This window comes from Phyllobates terribilis, unplaced genomic scaffold (genome assembly GCF_046119375.1).
Source record: "Phyllobates terribilis strain yellow unplaced genomic scaffold, ASM4611937v1 Scaffold_13__5_contigs__length_258822181, whole genome shotgun sequence".
Lineage (NCBI taxonomy): Eukaryota > Metazoa > Chordata > Amphibia > Anura > Dendrobatidae > Phyllobates > Phyllobates terribilis.
The window spans coordinates 71,215,210-71,235,521 of NW_027362773.1; the positions used below are offsets into that span (position 1 = coordinate 71,215,210).

The 20,312-nt window shown below is 41.3% G+C and overlaps 1 protein-coding gene across 6 annotated transcripts in view; it reads left to right on the forward strand.

The window, feature by feature from the left end:
* KIAA1549L (KIAA1549 like) overlaps positions 1 to 20,312 on the forward strand; it is a 308,312-nt gene that overhangs the window by 113,057 nt on the left and 174,943 nt on the right. For all 6 annotated transcript variants that reach the window (XM_073658126.1, XM_073658125.1, XM_073658123.1 and 3 more), the window contains one exon: positions 10,525 to 10,735. In XM_073658126.1, the coding sequence (XP_073514227.1) occupies positions 10,525 to 10,735 (211 nt within the window). The remainder of the gene's footprint in view (positions 1 to 10,524; positions 10,736 to 20,312) is intronic.

A 20,312-nucleotide genomic window follows, 5' to 3' on the forward strand; every position in this document is an offset into this window, starting at 1 on the left:
GGTCTGAAATCTTGGTCAAAGTTATCTGAGCACACAAATCCCCAAGGGTGCCCAAACTTTTTCATGGACCAAATTTTCCTGTTTGTAATTTTTAAAATGTAAAAAATTTCAATATACTGTATATATATTTTTGCCTAACATACAAAGGAAATGTATCATCTTTAATTTTAGCCCTTTTAGAGATCATTTCATCTTCAACTTGCTTAACTGTTCACTATAACAGTAATTTTGACCTGGGGTGCCCAAATTTTACATGCCACCTGAAGGTCTGGACTTTACCCCTGACGAAGCTGTACGCAAAACGCATGTGGGGTGCTGGGCAGTGTGGTTTGGCACTATGGCACATGGTTTTTACTGACCTGACTGTGGTTAATCTTCTGTTATTTACATTGGCTACCTATTGTGACTAAGGGGAATTGTTATAACTGGGTTTAGCCTGACTACTGACGCAACACTATATACATCATTTCCCGGTGGCATAGGTGTATGCTATAAACAATATGTGATTATCTTCACACTCTCATGTTGATCTGTATGTAGTCTTGTATCTATGTGATTATCTTCATACTTTCATGTTGATCTGAATGTAGCTTTGTATTTATGTGGCTATATCTATATGCTTTGTACATTTCGCCATACTTGCCACTTCACTACTGTACACTGAATATCTGTGCCTTTGATTTACTGTACATCCACACTGCCTATCTGATATTTTTTCTGTTTTTTGTGTGCTATAATAAAGAGTTAACCTTTTGTCGCCAGAGCCTGTTCTCAACTTCATGACCAGGCCAATTTTTTCAATTCTGACCAGTGTCACTTTATGAGGTAATAACTCTGGAAAGCTTCAACGGATCCCAGTGATTTGGAGATTGTTTTTTTTCGTGACATATTGTACTACTTGATAGTGATAAAATTTGTTTAATATCGCTTGCGTTTATTTCAGAAAATATTGGAATTTAGCAATTTTCAAACTTTCATTTTTAATTTTTTATGCCCTTAAACCAGATAAATAACATTAATAAATAACGTTTCCCAGATGTCTACTTTACATCAGCACAATTTTTTAAACATCATTTTATTTTGTTAGGAAGTTAAAAGGGTGAAAAGTTCATCAGCAATTTCTCATTTTTCCAACAAAATTTACAAATCCATTTTTTTTGGGGACCACATTACATTTGAAGTGACTTTGAGGGACCTATATGACAGAAAAAAGTGACACCATTCTAAAAACTGCACCCCTCAAGGTGCTCAAAGCCACATTTAATAAGTTTATTAACCCTTCAGGTGCTTCACAGGAATTAATGGAACGTGGAAGAAAAAAAATGAAAGTTTTTTCTTTTCCCAGAAAAATGTTACTTTAGCCCCAATTTTACATTTTCACAAGGGTGACAGGATAAAATGCACCATACAATTTGCTATGCGATTTCTCCTGAGGACACCGATACCATATGTGGTGGAAAATTACTGCTTGGGTGCCTGGCAGGGCTCAGAACGTAAGAAGCACAATTTGACTTTTGGAATGCAAAATTGGCTGGAATCGATAGCAGACACCATGTCAAGTTTAGAGAGCCCCTGCCGTGCCTAAACAATGGAAACCTCCCACACGTAACCTTATTAGACCCCTCAAGGAATTTATCTAGATGTGTGGTGAGCACCTTAAACCCTCAAGGGCACAGAATTTTTTAATGCTGAGATGTGAAAATTAAAAAATATATTTTTCCCTCAAAAATGTTATTTTAGCCCCAAAATTTTTGTTTTCACAAGGATATCGAAAAAAAATGGACCCCAAAATTTGTTGTGCAATTTCTTCTGAGTATGCCCATACCCCATGTGTGGTGGAAAGCTACTGCTTGGGTGCACAGCGGAGCTGGGAAGGTAGTGAGCGCTATTTTGGCTGGAATAGGTTGCGGACACCATGTCACATTTGAAGAGCCCCTGACATGCCAAAACAGCAGAAACCACCAAGTGACCCCATTTTGTAAACTACACCTCTCAAGAAATTCCTCTAGGGGAGTAGTGAGTATTTTTTATCCCTCAAGCGATTCACAAACTTGTATAATATTGGGCTGACTAAATGAAATATTACTATTTTTTCCTTTATAATGTTGCTTTGACCCCAAGTTTGGAATTTTCAAAATGGGTAATAGGAGAAAACAAACAGTACAAATTGTTATACAATTTCTCCTGAGTACATCAATACCTCATAAGTGTAAACCTCAGAAGGGAAGGAGCACCATATTACTGTGCAGATTTTGCTGTTATGGTTTGCGGGTGCCATGTCATATTGGCAGAGGCCCTGAGGTTCCGGAACACCAGAACCCCCCCATAAGAAACCTCATTTTACAAACTACACCTCCTAATAAATTCATCTAGGGGTACAATGATCATATTGACACCACATGTGACTCACAATAAGTTATACCATTGGGCAGTGAAGAAAATAATTACATTTTTACCACGAAAAAATTGTTTTAGTCCCAGATTTTACATTTTCACGCGGTTCAATGGGTAAAAATGGTGCCAAAATGTGTCACATAATTTCTGCTGAACATGGCGATATCTCATATGTGGCTGTACAGTCCTGCTTAGCCACACGGCGAGGCTCAGGAAGGAAGGAGAGCTATTTGACTCTTGGTGTACAAATTATTGTAGAATAGTTTGCAGTCTCCATATACAGAGCCCTTAAGTGCTAGAAAAGTAAAATCCCCCCTCAAATTACCCATTTTGAAAATGATACCCCTTTGGGAATTTATCTACAGGTCTAATGACTATTTTGACTCCATGGGTGTTTTCCAGAAACAAGCAGCAGCGGATGTTGCTGAGTTAAAATTGCAAACTGCCGTTGTAGTGACCAGTACGTTGTAGTGACCAGTACATTGTAATGACCAGAACGTTGTAGTGCCTGTACATTGTACCCAGCTTGTGCTTTTGGAAACATGCACTAGTAAATTAGGTGCTACAGAAATGTCAAACATGTGGGCGCTAAATGTGGTTTAGACACACTGGGGCTCAGAAGGGAGGGGGGCATTTGGATTTGGGAGCGCAGAATTCGTTCGATTTCTTTTGGGGGGTAAGTAGCCAGAGCCTTTGTGCCACCAGTAAAGTGGAAGCCCCTATATTTCCATTCACAGATGACAGACCTGAGTGGGGACTTGCTTTTTTTGTTAATTGAGTTGAAGCTTTTGTTAGGAACATTTTACATAACATTTGGGATCACATTTCTCCTGCTCTCTACGCTGAGCACTTACATTTGGGTTTCCATCTAAATCTCTGAGTGACGTTATTCAGAAACCCCCAAGGGACCCATTCATTATAACGAGGCAGCAGAGTTACTCTTGACCCCGTCTAGCTTCTGTTCAGCGTTGTCCTTTTCTGAAGTGCACAAAACTGTGGCGGACCGCACTTTTATGCACGCCTAAAAAGACTGACAGCGTCGGATCACAGATCAGATGGCATCCACAGTTCCTCAATCTGCCTTATTATATCTTCCGCCGGGGCTTCCGTCTGAATCACGTATTTCAGAGATTTACACGGAAACCCTGGAGTAAGCGCAGAGCGCAGGATAAATATGAGCCGAGCCTTACTGCGATCGTTGGGAGGTGGAATGAGCAAATAAGCAGCAGGTGAAGAATTGGTTTCATTTATTTTTTTGCGCCGTGCGGTATCAGTGAATTGATGACTTTATTCTTCAGGTCGGTGCGATTACAGCGTTACCAGATTTATAGCGGGTTTTTATGTATGGCAGCAGTCACACACTGAAAGACGCTTTTATTGCAAAAACTAGTTTTTTATCGCCAGATTTTGAGAGCTATAATTTTTCCATATCTCTGTCAAGAGTAATGTGAGAGCTTGTTTTTTGTGGAACAAGTTGACGTTTTTATTGGTGCCATGACAATTTTTGATCGCTTTCTATTCCAGTTTTTGGGAGGCAGAATGAACAAAAACCAACAATTCAGGAATTTTTTTTTTTATGTTGTTCCGCATGTGGTAAAATTGATAAGGCAGCTTTATTCTTGGGGCAGTATGATTACAGCGATACCACATTTATATAGTTTTTTCATGTTTTGATGCTTTTACACAATAAAAACTATTTTGGGTCATTCCATGTCAAGTGATCCAAATCTGAAATTTTTCTGTGTTCGGATTTTTTTTTAATTTTTTTATTTTTTTTTGAAGTGCTACTTAAAGGGGTTTTCCCATGAAAAAAAGTTCATTTCAAAAATTGGCTGTGCCTCACCATGTACAGAACATGGTCTGATCATACCACAGCTCCTGGGCAGGGGAGGACGCAAAAGAGTATACAGATATTACAGCACGGGATCACAGAGTATTCATTTTGTGAGGTAAAACATTGTTTAAAAACAGGCAATGAAATATTTTACCTCACAAAAAGAATCAGCTGTGATCACCTGCAGTAATATCTGTATTGCCTTTTGCTTCCTCCCCTGCCCAGGAGATGTGTTATGTTCTGTACACGGGCAGACACAGACAATTTTTAAAATGAACTTTTGTTCATGGGAAAATCCCTTTAAGTGAATTACAAAAGAAGGTTTTGTATTTTTTTCTTCCTTAGTTATTCTTTTATAGCTTTCTAAAGTTTTGAAAAAGTCTGAATTTTGGGCTTGTATGATGTTACATTTTTTTATCGTATCTTGAGTTAGAAATGAGATAAAGAGATGAGAGAGGCACCGTTTTGTTTAGAACGGTACAGGCTTTAATTTGATATGTCACAAGATTATGTTTGTTGATATTTTGTTTTTGAGGAGTCAAAAAAAAAAAAGTGTGATTTTCTGGTCTGACGCCTTTCACTCAGCCAAACCAGAACTCACCCCGCGCGCTGACGAGGGGCAGTACCCCGAAACACAGTGTCTGAGTTTCTGGCTCTGGCTTATATCCTAAGTCATGTGATAAGGCTCGGTAAAGGGTCACTATTGCCTTTTAGGATTGCTACTTCCTGTAGGTGGCAGTAGAGTTCTGGTTCTCTTTCTCTCTGAAGAGACAATTTGCATATTTTCCAGAGGAGCATTGCGGCTTTAAAAGGCTCCTCACCATGACATTTTAACAACTTGAGCGGATATGCAAGGCGACTTCTGTTCCTGAGCCCTGCCAGACCGCCAATCGTTGATAAACATCGGCGTTGCAGAGAGCCCAGGAAGCGCCAACGTTTATCTACATTGGGCGGTGGGGAACCGATTAAATAAACTAAAATAACTATATCTTCTTTATCTTTTTCTAATGATGACATTTGTCTGGATATGATATTATTGGATACCCCTCATTGTTTATAAATACTGATTTAAATTATACTGGATCTATATAGCCTAATATTTATACTAATTGAAGGTCTGGACTTTGACTGGGCCATTCACATATGAATATGCTTTGATCTAAACCAGTGATTTTCAACCAGTGTGCCGCGACACATGGTCGGGTGTGCCGCGGGGAAAGTTCCCCAAACTATGGTGCCCCCTGTGTTTTGTTTCCCGGCAATGCGCTCGATGCGCAGTCACACCTTCTTACAATGTATGAGACGTGTACAATAACACATGCGCAAGCTTTGAACCTCGCGCGACTTAATGACGTCACCGAGGCCGGCGCGTCATCCTGAGAGCGGAGAGACTCTCGCATTTGCCCACCGCCAAGGTAATGCCCGCCAATAATGCTGACTATATGAGCTTTTGCCTGAGTATATGAACTGTTGGCAGAATACTCAGCATATGAGCTGGTACTTTTAGTACTCCAGCAGTATACTGCATATAACAATGAGAAATGTAAAATGAGAATTACTATAGTCATGAGGCTGGAGTACTACAAGTACCAGCTCATATGCTGAGTATATGAGCTGGCACTTGTACTCTGGCCTCATGGCCATAGTACTTCTCATTGTACCCCTTTATATTGCAGTATATGAGCCACATAATAATCAGCACCATATACTGTGGCGCTGTACAGTGCACATCACCACAGTATATGATGCTGATAATCATGTGCTCATATACGTGGGACTGTATTTATGAGGTTACATGGGATTGAATATATGAGGGGGTTATCCTTTTTTATTTCACTTTTTTAAAATAAATAATTTATTGAAAGGACCTCTGCCAGGCATATTTCACTCTTGAGGGCTAAAAAAGTAGCTCTTGTGGTGGTAAGAAGCTGATTTAAAACCCCCAAGAGTGAACTCCGTGAGAGTTGTATGTATGGAATAATAAATGATATTAGTACCGTTCTTCAGCAGTCATGTCCTGCTTGAATTGACTCTAGTGGCGTAGCACTTGGCAGCCGGCTCTATTCTACTTATAGAGAAAGCTGAGTGCTACGTCACTAGTGTCAATTCAAGCAGGAAATGCAGACCGTAGTAATATAAGTTATTATCACACACATACAGCTCTCGTGAAGTTCACTCTTGGGGGGTTTAAATCAGCTTCTTGTCACCACGAGAGCTGCTTTTTAAGCCCTCAGGAATGAAATATGCCTAGCAGAGGTCCTTTAAGTGTGGCAGATAATGTAATACTCTTCTATTTTAGTGTGTGGCTGCGCACACTATCTCAGCAGTGATGGAGAAGTATTTGAGAATGGAAAAGGCAAATGCCGAACAGGACCCTGGACACAATTCTAACCCAAATGAAGGCCCTAGTATGAGAGTTCGACAAAAGAAAAAAGACAAGACGGTGAGCTCAAGGCAATACAGTGAAAGCTATCTTTCATTTGGATTTACTTCCACTGGGGATGCGACAGCACCAACACCACTGTGCTTGGTGTGTGGTGAGAAGCTTTCCAATAGCGCTATGGTGCCAAGCAAACTTAAACGCCATCTCCAAACGAAACACCCTTCCGTTCAAAATAAACCGATGGAGTATTTTGTACGCTTACGTACAAACAATGAGAAAGGGGCAACTTTTTTGAGAAAAAGCACAAAGGTAAATGAGAGAGCCCTCAAAGCTAGCTACCTTGTTGCTGAACTCATAGCTAAATCAAAAAAGTCCCACACTGTGGCAGAAACATTAATACTACCAGCTTGTAAAGCTATTGTAAATGAGATGCTTGGCCCTGAAGCAGCTAAAGAGATAGCTAAAGTGCCTCTCTCTGATAACACAATTGCCAGACGGATTGATGACTTGTCTGCGGACATTGAAACAGTTGTTTTGGAAAAGGTGCGCATCAGTAAAAAATTTGCCTTGCAACTTGAAGAGTCGACGGATATCAGTGGACATTGTCAGTTGTTGGCCAATGTGCGTTTTGTGGATGGTGAAGCCATTAGAGAAAACTTCCTATTTTGCAAGGCACTGACAGAAAAATCAACAGGAGAGGCAATATTCCAAGTTACATCGGAATATCTTGATAAAAGTGGACTTACATGGGAAAACTGCACAGGTGTCTGCACTGATGGAGCCGCAGCCATGGTCGGACGCATCAAAGGCTTTGTAAGTAGGGTTAAAGAAAGAAACCCAGATGTTCTTGCTACCCACTGTTTCTTGCATCGTGAGGCCCTCGTTGCAAAGACCTTACCAGCAGATCTAGCTCCTGTGTTGGATGATGTTGTGCGCATAGTGAACTTTGTGAAGACGCGACCTTTGAGATGTCGCTTATTTGCGTCTTTGTGTACAGAAATGGGAGCGGAACATAAAATCTTATTGCTCCACACGGAGGTCAGGTGGCTGTCACGCGGCAAAGTGCTGGCCCGTGTGTATGAGTTGCGAGAGGAACTTAAAATATTTCTTACAAACGAGAGGTCCGATTATTCAAAGCTGCTTGCAAGTGATGAGTGGTGTGCAAAGCTGGCATACCTGGCTGATATATTTCAATATCTGAATGAACTAAACACACGGATGCAAGGTCGAAATGAAAACCTGCTTACAAGCACTGATAAAATGAATGGATTCCGTTTAAAGGTGCAGCTCTGGCAACAACATGTGCAGGGTGGCAACCTTCAGATGTTCCCACTCACCGAGAAACTGCATGATGACAATACTACTGCAATGTGCGAAGCGATTGGCAGACATTTGAAAACTCTTGAGGAGAAGTTATAGTTCTATTTCTCTTCAGCCTTCACAGAATGCCTTGACTTGGTTAGGGACCCATACAGCTCATTATCCGTTGCTGGAAAGGACATGACTTTAAAGGAGCAAGAGGAACTCGTTGAACTGAAGCAAGATCGCGGTTTAAAGCTAAATTTTGCTGATCTTCCTTTGGACAGTTTTTGGTTATCTGTTGCCAAGGAGTTCCCCATTCTGGCCAACAAAGCTATTTTGACATTGCTCCCATTTTCAACCACATATCTATGTGAGCTGGGCTTCTCAAGCTTGACTGCGATAAAAACTAAAAACAGGGAGAAACTGAGAACTGTTGAGGAAGAGCTTCGTGTGTGTCTTTCCACCATTCCTGCCAGGATATCCCTTTTGTGTTTATCGAAACAGGCCCAGGTTTCACACTGAGTGAGTAAAATAAATTTAGAATCTATATTATTAACTATATGTATAATATGACTGTTTTAGTGTCATTTTGTGCTATTTTGGTTGGTGGTGTGCCCCAGGATTTTCTAAGTATAAAAAGTGTGGCGCGGCTCAAAAAAGGTTGAAAATCACTGATCTAAACCATTTCATTGTAGCTCTGGCAGTATGTTTTTGGTCGATGTCCTGCTAGAAGGTGAGCCTGTGCCCCAGTCTCAAGTCTTTTGCATCATCTACTAGTTTGTTTTTACCCCAGATTTGCACTGTATTTAGCACCATCCACCTGCCCAGCAACTCAGACAAGCTTCCCTGTCCGTGCTGAAGAAAAGCATCCCCACAGCATGATGCTGCCACCAACATGTTTGACGGTGGGAATGGTGTTTTCAGGGTGTTGTGTAGTGTTAGTTTTCCGCCACACATATCGTTTTGCATTTAGTCCAAAAAGTTCTACTTTGGTCTCGTGACCAGAGCACCTATTTCCACATGCTAGTTGTGTCCCCTACATGGCTTTTTGCAAATTGCAAATGGGACTTCTTATGGCTTGCTTTAAAAAATGTCTTTCTTCTTGTCACTCTTCCATAATACCACATTTGTGGAGTATACCACTAATTATTGTTATGTGAACAGATTCTACCACCTGGGCTGTGAATCTCTGCAGCTCCTCCAGAGTGACCATGGGCCTCTTCACTACTTCTCTAATTAGTGGATAAGACAGGGATTGAAAGCTCACCACGCTTGCTTGATATTCAAAAGCTGAGAAACCTGTCGGTCGATGCCGAGTTCCGCTGGTGAAGCACAGCAAAGCACATAAGTGAAGAGGGAGGTATATGGCACAACTATCTGGTAAATTACAATCCGAAATTTTTATTGGACACTTCTAAAACTCATTAGATCCATACGAGAACAGATTAAAACTGGTGCTTTTCTGGCAATATAATGCACTTAATCATAGTATAAATCCAATAAATATTTCTGATTTTAGTTTACTAGATGGTTGTGCTGTATACTTCCCTCTTCGCCTATTTTCTCTAATTAGTGCTCTCCTTGCTTAGGATGTCCGTTTAGTTGCATGGCCATTTCTTGGTAGGTTTACAGTTATGGCATTCACCTTCCATTTTTGGATGATGGATTGAACAGTGCTCTGTGGGATGTTCAGACCTTGGGCTATTTTTTTTTATAACCCAACTCTGCTTTACTTTACTCCACAACTTTATCCCTAACCTGTCTCATGTGTTCCTTGGTTTTAATGATGCTGTTTGATCCCTAAAATTCACAAACAAACCTCTGAGGCTTCACAGAACAGCTGTAGTACTAATACTGTATAGTAATAATAGTGTAATACTGAGAATAAATTACACATGGGTGAACTCAATTTGTGACGTCTGGAGGCAATTGGTCACTCAGGATTTTACTTAGGGGCATCAGTCTGCAGGGGGCTGAATACAAATGCACTTCACAATATTCAGATTTATATTTTTAAAATAATTAATAAAACGTATATCATTTCCTTTACACTTCACTTCCTTGTCACTCTGTGTTGGAATAACACTTAAATTCAAATTAAAATACATTTAAGTTTTTGGTTATAACATGAAAAAATGTGGAAAAGCTCATGGACTATGAATACTTTTTCAAGGCACTGTATCATTGCGGTTTACCAAATGTGACCACTGCAGCAATCACTGTTCTTAGTGATTGACTGCAGTGTTCACATGTGGTAGATAGCTTGTCATTAATGTTAGCGGAGAGGACCAGAATGGCAGTGCAGGAATGTCAGGGGGATTTCACAGGTAAGTATTTGGCCTTTTCTTATTCTAATCTATTTCTCTGCCTTGATCCCATTAAATGATTAAAATAATTTAAGTAATGTAAAAAAAAAAAAATTTTCACCACTTTGTATATTTGCCAGTTTTATGTGAAAATATTTTATTATATGCATTTTTATTTCAAGCTTAATGTTCTATTAATGTGGCAAGTTGTGAAAATATTTTATTATATGCATTTTTATTTCAAACTTAATGTTCTATTAATGTGGCAAGTTATATTCTGAATCTCATATCTGTTGTTCTTATAGGTGGCAAGCCAGTCATTGAATATGACTGTGGGATATTCTGTATCGGTTAACTCTTCATTGTATGTTCCATCAGCCATTGTAGACGTTCTTACTGGAAATGGCATCTTTAATGTTACTGAACTCAAACGTCTTATTTCTGCCCTGCAGTCAGTACCGGTAATGGCAGAATCATGGGAACCTGCCCCTCATATCAGCTTTAGGATAAAAACAGGTGAGTTGATTTATATGTGTTTAGATAGAAAAGATGAATGTTATGTTGGGTGGGAATTATGCAAATGGATAATGTTCTTTGTCAAGTTTCAGTCCATGGGTTTGTCAGCAGCTGCTGAAGCAAATGTTTAGTTCATGTAATCCCCTATTGAGGACACAGCAGTGGGTACGGTGGTCCGATCTAAGGTTTGTGAGTGGGAAAATGGCTGATTTCCTGGAACCTATTGAGAAATTTTTTTTAACATAGTTCTGAGTTTTAGATTAAGAAGGATCAAAATTTAGCGATATGATAAAGGGGAATTCCTGGTTTAAAAAATTATGTCAGATTATTCAAAGACGTAATCAACAGTTTGTGGGACAAACATAAGTGCTATGACAGCTCTGACAAGAACTACTACCCATCTTTCCTAGTATCTTTCTGATGGATTTCATTAGGGTTAGCTCTTAGGTGGGGGAATCTGTCTAAATTTGAAAACGTGATTCAGATGAAACCCCTGAAGGAACCATTCACTATAATGAGGTAGATGGAGTCACTTTAGATGCTGTCTGTCCTCTTTGCCAGCAGTGTCCCATCTCTTTAGGCATGCACAGAAATGCAGTTGACCATGCTTTTGCGCACATCTAAAAAGATGGACAATGCCGGAACAGAGGCCAGGCGGAGTCCAAAGTTACTATGTCTACCTCATTTATAGTGAATGTTTCTGTCTGTATCACGTTTTTTGGAGATTTAGATAGAAACCCCAACCAAAGTGCTCAGGGTAGAGCACAGGATAAATGTTAACCTAGCCTTACATGTGATCCCACAAAAAGCAAGCCCCCACTAGGGTCCATCATCAGTCAAGGGAAATATAGGCGGTTTCTATGTTTACTGGTAGCTCAAAAACACTTTGGAAAATGTTTGTACCCTCAGAAAAGAACAAATTACACATTTCCTTTTGAACCCTGATGTGTGCTCAAACCACACTCATTGACTGCATTTATGGCATTGCTAAAGTGGGAAGAATTCTCTTAAAAAGGACCCAATTTTTCATGGTGAACTAGACACAGGATGTAATTGTGGCTGCAGAGTGAAACCAAACACCAGGCCGTACACTACTCATGCTACTTTGAGCTGCCTGTGTGACCTAAACGTGCTACAATGGGCTGCAACGTCTCAAGACTTTCTCCCATCAAACACATCTGGAACATCATTGATCAGCAATTACAAAGGGAGCTGCCAGGAGCGGATCTTGATGATTTGCCCAAATGCATTAGCGTGGCAGACCATTGCTCAGACAACCATTAATAACATCACTGATAGCAGCCTAGGTATGTAAGTGCAGGGATTTCTGCATATTTGAGACTGAATAAATTATGATATTTTGAAAGTTTTGTTACCATTTTTCATAATTTGCATAACATTAACATGCCTATCCATTCTGTGATTTCCATAATCCCCTGACTTTTTCTTCTTGCCGTTGCAATTTTAATGTTGAGGAGGGCATATATAATAGACACATATTTTTATAGTGTATATACTGATATTTTCAAATGTAATCAGCCCTTCAAGCACACGTGTGCTGCATTCTAAGCTGATAATGAGCGCAGCGGAGCTATGTTCTGTGCCGCCAGCAAAACAGATTGAGCTTGAATCTGGCTCAGAAAACACAGTACAGAACCACACATTCCTCGCTCAGGTGCCACTTTCTCGCTTCACATTCCTTGAACTGAGGTTATAGCCCACTCAGAAATCCCTGGAGAGGACCAGGCATCCGCAGTTCCCTGAACAGGAGGAGCATCTGATTCCAGGCGCACGCCTGAATGAGGGAGCGCCCAGACAGAAGACACAGGTTGGCAGCATTGTACATGCTTAGTGGCCGTCTATACAAATGAGTAACGGAAACTGCATTCTCGATTTAAGCCAATGGAACTACTGGAGGAGGTTCTGATGGCAGCAGCTTGGGGGGATCATTATTGGAAATGGATACTGTTAAATGGTGAAGAATTGTAAATTAATTATATTCGCCCACTTTTCTAAAAATGAATGTAGATTATTATCACATAAATTTATGATATTGGGAATAACCCTTTAAAGGGAACCTGTCACTTCCAAAAATGGTGTATATATATATATAGTGGCAATCTGCAGGAAAATAGTATTTAAATCATGTTAGGCTGATTTACTGGGAGCGCAGGTAGAAAATGAATATTGTAATCACTCCCTACACATTGATTGACAGCCTGCTCTGTACACATGCTGCAGAGCGGGCTGTCAGTGTGCTGAGCAGTGATTACAGCGCTCACTGTGTAGTGAGCGGTGACTGTAAGGCCAGGGTCACACGAGCGTATAAAAAAATTGGTCCGATTTTCATACCGAAAAGTGGGATTTTTTTCTCATCTGTCATCCGTGGGCTGTCTGTGTGCAATCCCATTTTTTACTCAGTAGCTATTAATCTTTTACAGGACCATTTACAGTTTCCTTGTTACAGAATTGCAATGTAGCCGTAAAAATCAGATGCCACTCTGATAGTCCGTATGGCATCCGATTTTTTTTCTCACACCAATCCAATTTCTCGGATCCTATCTCTCATGCCGAATACAGCTGAGAAAAAATCTGCAGATCTGCACTGCCTCATTGAATAACATTGGTCCAAGTACAACTGAAGCTAAGTATATTTTTTTAGTATGTGCCCCTGATGAAACTATTTAGGGGAAACGCATTGAGTATAGCATATGCATTGTCTATATTAACTTTGACATGATTTTTTTCATGTTTATGGCAAACTAAATACTATGATATCCAGGGGAGATACTGCAGTTTATGGGTACACGTTATGTTGATATCCTTTTGTATTGGGACAGTTGTTGTTTAACTAACTTGAGCCTTTAAAAGGATTCATAGTTGACCTATGAGAAAGCATACTGTGTGTATTTGGCAAAATTACTGGCATAGTAGTGTTCATGCTTTTGGATACAGGATATTGATTATTAGCGCTGTAAATTTACATAACGGCTGGCTAATATTGGCCCTCACTTGTAAGGTGGAATAGGACATACCAGGGATAGCCCACATGGTCGCCATTTGCAAGTTATTAGGGTGCCAACCTCCGTGGCAAGGGAGAGCAAACTAGATGGTAATAGAGCTATTTTCCCTTTATCACATCGCCGGACCCTAGTCCTACCCCTCCCCACAATATTTTTTTGTTCCCCTTTGGCTTAAACGAACATATCCTGCAAACAATAATATTTTTTGATAATTACTTTCTTGGCAATTTGGGAATAATGGGAAACTATAGTTTAAAGTAACGTTTCATGTAGTGTGATTTCTATGTCTGCTGGTGAACAGGATTTTTGGAGGTGTCCAGCTTCCTTTAATACACCATATCAGTAATAAAATGATCAGCAATGTAATGTTATTAGATGGTCCACTGCACTGTGCTATGTAATCTATAATTAGACTGAAGCTAACGTGTCAATGTGAAGAAGCACTCCCATCAAAGTTTTTATCCTCTTAATATATTGCTGTTGTGCCAATGGCCGAATAATGGCTGCGGGATCACCCAGCTACGTTGGCCTGTAAGTTCCTGCCTGTGTGTGATTCACAGATCTAATACCCTGTAGTTCAAAAGCACTATTACACCAGAAATAATAGCATGACTAAGTAGAAAAAGTCAAAGTTTGTAAAAATGTAAAAAATCAAAAGGGAAAGTACGAAAAAAAAATGGAAAAAATGTTTTGCAAGTAAAAACGCAGTTTTTCTGTAAAACAATAGTAAAGGAAAAAAGTACACATTTGGTATCGCTACATCCAGAACGAGCCAATCTATAAAACTGTCATATGGTAAAAAAAATAAAATAAGAAACATGGCAAAAATGGCACTTTTTCGTCATACTGACACACAAAACAGAATGAAAAGTGTTAAACAAAAATCACATAAAAAATGGTTTCAATAAAAACTTCATAAAAAAGTTACAAATATCAGAATATGATGATGGAAAGACACATTATTGTTTGTAAAAAAAAATTATTTTAGTGTGCAAAAGAAGCAAAACAAAAAATCTTATACGAATGTGGTATAACTGCGTTCGTAATGAGCCGAAGACTAAAGTTGTATTTCCACATTTATTGCTGCTAGTGAGTTTTCTTTAGGGCTGATCCCCTTTAACAGGTGTAGCAGAGTTGAGTTGAGGTGCTGTGCTGCTGTGTTGTTCCAGACACTTTTCCTCTTCTCCTCTACACGCTAATTCCCGCTCAGGATTCTCCGTACGGGCCATCAAGGTTACACGTACGCCGCTAGATTCAGATAGGGGCGAGACAGGTTACATGAATTCTATGGAATCCTGGGGGAACCGTTACTCAGGGCGACCATAGACCATGTGCTGCAGCTTCTCTCAGGCACACAGGGGTATTGACCCTTAGGCACAGACACGTAGGTTGTTTACTTGCTGACCAGACACACTTGACAAGAGTCCTCATAAACGGTAGAACAGTAGCATTTAATAAGAAGCCGTACAGCCAGTGCAAGTTAAGTCTTATGAGCAACAGGCTCCAGTGACAAACAGTACAGTTTCCTTAGCAGCACAGCAGTTCACAGTCTTCCCAGTAGTAAAGGACAGAACATTTCTAATGTAAAATCACATTAATGAACACAGTATTCTTTACAGCACAGTGAGATGGAGGGGGAAGGAGGGTTTTCTGAGGGAGATGATTCCTGTTACACCATTTCTTCCAGTCCTTATCTTTCTGCCTGACAATACCCTGCACTGCTGGTTTAGGAACTCTACTTGACCTGTGCTTAGCTTCACTCCTGACTTGAATCCTTTTCACTTGCAGGGGCTCTTCTGTGAGATACAGAACACACACACCACCTTTCTCTTCGGCTCCAGCCAGACATTAAGCAACTTCCCCAAAATCCCCCTCGGGCTCTGCTAATACACTCCGCTTCTCCTGTGACTGTGTTAACCCGTCTAGTTTCTGGATGCTTCTGGAGCACAACACTTTCTGTCTCATGTGCTTGTGTTACTTCTAATAGTTGTTGAATGCTTTTAAAGCAACAGCACTAATTCTGTATGTCACACTCTGCAACAGCACTACTTCTGCATGTGACACTGCATTACACTGATGCATGTTTCCTCCGTCCCCTCCTGCCAACCACTTTCAACAGAGAGGGGATGATTATCCTTTTCATCTTCTGACTGTTGCTCGCCCATCACCTCTTCCTTCTCCATTTGTTCCTCGACTCTTGCACCTTCACTAACAGTAAGTCTGGTATCACCAAGCCCCCTCGATCGCAGGAAGCCACCATCACTTGGCACCTGCCTGTGTGACGACAGTCTAGAACTTTTGAGACATTATTATCCCTTCCATATGCTCATCGTCTTCTGGGACAACCACCTCCTGCCGCACGCTATTGAAAATCTTCTCCAGCATGTAGATGACCGGAATAGTGATGCTGATTACGGCATTGTCAGTGCTAACTAGTTTAGTAGCCATTTCAAAACTGTACAGAAGGGTGCAAAGGTCCTTAATCTGTTCCCACTCCCTAAACGTGATAAGCCCTATGTCCGTACTGCGTTGGTTTAGGCTATACGACATGACATACTGCGTCAGGGCTCGTTGCTGCTGCCACAGTCACAGCAATATGTGCAGAGTGTTCTACCGCCATGACAGTACATCGCATATCAACCTATTAACTGGCATGGACAAAGACCTCTGTATCGATGCAAATCGATGACATGAGGGATGCAAACCACGGAAGTGAGCACACAGCTTCTGTACTTTCTGAAGCAGCTCATCCAGGCCGGGATAGTGGCAGAGAAATCGCTGTGCCACCAGGTTGAGGACGTGAACCAACAGGTTTGCACTGTTATCGCACACGGCGTTCTCTGGCTCCAGGTTCAGTGGAGACAGCCATTGCTGAAACTGAGCCTGGAAAGCTGTCCACAACTCTTCAGCTGTATGACTGCGATCTCCAACCCATATTAATTTGAAGACTGCCTGATTGCGGTAAGCCCTGGCTGCTCAGTACGGAGGTGGTGTGGATTCGCTCTACACTGTTGGAATGCGTGTCTTGTTAACGCAGAGGTTGATTGCGCATGTGGAGGTCCTAGAGGAGGTGGAGGACGCAGAAGCAGTGGAGGAAGTGTGAAATACAGATATTTCTTCTGCAAGCCTTAGGGATTCCAAGATTTGTGGAGCAGCCCCTACCCCGCCTGTCCCCACAGCCACCAGAGTCATCCAGTGCCCAGTCAGCGAGATGTAACACCATTGGCCATGCCTACTACGTTCAGGTGTCTGTCGTGAAATGCGCCCTGGCAGATATACGGTGGTGCAGTAGTTAGCACTGCAGCCTTGCAGCGCTGGGGTCCTGGGTTCAAATACCACCAAAGACAACATCTGCAAGGAGTTTGTATGTTCTCCCCGTGTTTGCGTGGGTTTCCTCCGGGTTCTCCGGTTTCCTCCCACACTCCAAAAAGACATACTGAAAGGGAATCTAGATTGTGAGCCCCGATGGGGACAGCGACGATAATGTATGTAAAGCGCTGCTGAATATGTTAGCGCTATATAAAAAATAAAGATTATTATTATTATTATTATAGATTTAGTCAAGGAACGGGTGATGTTGTCTGTGACATGTTGGTGTAGCGCAGGCACAGCTTTCTTAGAGAAGGAATGGCGACTGGGCAACTGGTATTGGGGGACTGTACTGCCATCAGCTTTCAGAAACCATCTGTATCTACCAGGCAGAAAGGCAGCATTTCCATGGCCAACAGATTTGAGATGGTGGAGTTCAACCTCTTAGCTTTGTCATGTGTAGGATGAAACAATCTTTTACATGACCACAATTGTGGGACCGAGGGCTGGCTGTGGTGCTGAGAGAGGGTGGAGCACGGTGAAACGGACAAACTGCTGGACTGTGAATGAGGTGTGAAGTGCAGGCGAAGATGTTACGGTGGATTGAGAAACGTGTGGTGTGTTCTGTGAAACAAACACAGCAGACATGTCTGCTTCCGTTACAGCGGACGGGCTCTCACTCCTTCCTGCCCCAAATCCAACATAAATAAATTTTGGGCATCAGTGCAGATGCTTTCCTCTTCTTCTTGAGTCTGTGAATGTTTGGAGTACACTTCTGATGCCCATGGTATAGAATGGGTGAACAGTTCTACAGATTCGCCCATCTGTGGTTCAATACAGTCAGTTGGGCACTTGGAAAGTTGTGACACAGGGGAAAGCAAGGGTAATTGGGGTGATACCTCTGTGGACTGTACTCTGTGTGATGTTGAGGTGGAGGAAGAAGAGGAGAAGCCACTTGCAGCAGCACTTGCCATCCACTGGAGCTCCTGCTCTTTCTGGCCCTTATCAACAAGGCGTATCGCTGTACGGCTGCCAAAGAAAGGGAGTGGAGTAGCCCGTCCAGTAACAGAAGTTGTCTGTTGTCTTTGGATAGGACATGACGGTGTTGGTTCACTAGTGCTTTCATAATATTACCACCTACCTCTCTTTTTCCCACTCATGTTGCTCAGATACTGTAGTAGGAGCACGCTATTAGCAAAATAAAATTAGATTTTTTCCTCTGCAACAGCTCTGCACACACCTGAATTTGAGTGTCACTAACTGACAAGATAAAATATGGCTTGCTGTATGTTAGTAACCAAACAAAGTATTTTTTTTTTCTGTGGAGATTTTCTCCAAACTATTTAAAACTGAGATGTTCCTGCTGTATAGTGTTAGGAACCAAGCAAAGTATTTTTTAAAAAAATTTAATAATAGTTTATCAGCCGTTATAGATAAAAAAAATATTTATGAATTGTTTGTTTCTGGTCATTCTGCCACTCAAAAATTGAAAAAAAGAGAACAAAAAATGTTGTGTTGTCTAAAATGATACAAATAAAAACTTCAACTCATCCCACAGAAAACAAGCCCTCACACAGCTCATTCAGCGTTAAAATGTTATAGCGATCAGAATATGGCTATGCAATAACAAATACTCTTTTTTGTAAATCAGCATTTTACTGTGCAATTTATGAAAAAAAAACGTTATAACCCTGTCGTTGGTCTAATTATTCGACACGACTAATAAAGTCGTCTTACCTCGTTTACTGCATGGTGAATAGCATAAAATAGCTTAAAAATATAGAAACGATTCCTGGATTGTTTTTTATTTGTTCATTCTGTTTCACAAAAATTGGAATAATTAATAAAATAAAACGAAAAATAAAAAAATTATGTACTAACAAATGGCACCAACTAAAACTTCATCTCATACTGCAATAAAACAAGCCCCTATATGACATGCCGAAGTAGTGCTGGTGCTTTAAAAGCATCCAGCAACTAGAGGGGTTAACACAGTTACAGGAGAAGGGGAGTGTTTTAGCAGAGCCCCAGGGGGATTGTGAGGAAGTTGTTTAATGTCTGGCTGAAGCGAAGAGAAAGGTGGTGTGTGTGTTCTTTATCTCACAGAAGCGCCCCTGCAAGTGAAAAGGATTCAAGTCAGGAGTGAAGCTAAGCACAGGTCAGGTAGAGTTCCTGAACTAGCAGTGCAGAGTATTGTCAGGCATAAAGATAAGGACTGGAAGAAATGGTGTCACGGGGATCATCTCCCTCAGCAAACCCTCCCCCCTCCTCCATCTCACTGTGCTGTAAAGAATGCTGTGTTCATTAATGTGCCTTTGCATTAGAACTCTTCTGTCCTGTACTACTGGGAAGACTGTGAACTGCTGTGCTGCTAAGGAAACTGTATTGTTTGTCACTGGAGCCTGTTGCTCATAAGACTTAACTTGCACTAGCTGTGCGGCTTCTTATTAAATGCTACTGTTCTACCATTTATGAGGACTCTTGTCAAGTGTGTCTGGTCAGCAAGTGAAACAACCTACGTGTCTGTGCCTGAGGGTCAGTATCCCTGTGTGCCTGAGAGAAGCTGCAGCACATGGTCTATGGTCGCTCTGAGTAACGGTTCCCCCAGGATTCCAAAGAATTCATGTAACCTGTCTCGCCTATCTGAACCTAGCGGCGTGCGTGTAACACCTACTTAGATCTGTCATCTGTCAATGGAAAAATAGCAGCTGTTGATTTTCCTAGTAGCTCAGAGGTGTTGGAAAAACAACATGGCTCCCTCTTTTGAGCCCTGCGCCGTGCCCAAACCACACAATGTCAACATGCATGGACTGCTGCAAATGGGAGAACGCACTTAACGGGATTCCCAGGTCTAATCATCGATCTATCCCAGTGTTTCCCAAACTCCAGTCCTCACGGACCCCATCAGCTCATGTTTTCAGGATTTTCTTAGCACTGGCCAAGTGGTGAAAGGATCATCAAGGCATCAGTAATTCTCTTAGCTGTGCAGCACTATAGAAATCCTGAAAACATGACCTGTGGGGGGCCGTGAGGACTGGAGTTTGGGAAACACTGATCTATCCACTGGACAGTTCTTCAGTATGAAATGGGTGAGTGGGTGAGATCGGTGGGTTCGATACCAGCACACCCACCTATCAGCTGAAAACTGCAGTGGCCGGACCTAAGCGATGTATGGGCAGAACACAGCAGCCCCACACATTGCTTAGAAGATGACTACTGAGCTTTATCTCCCATTGAAGTGAATG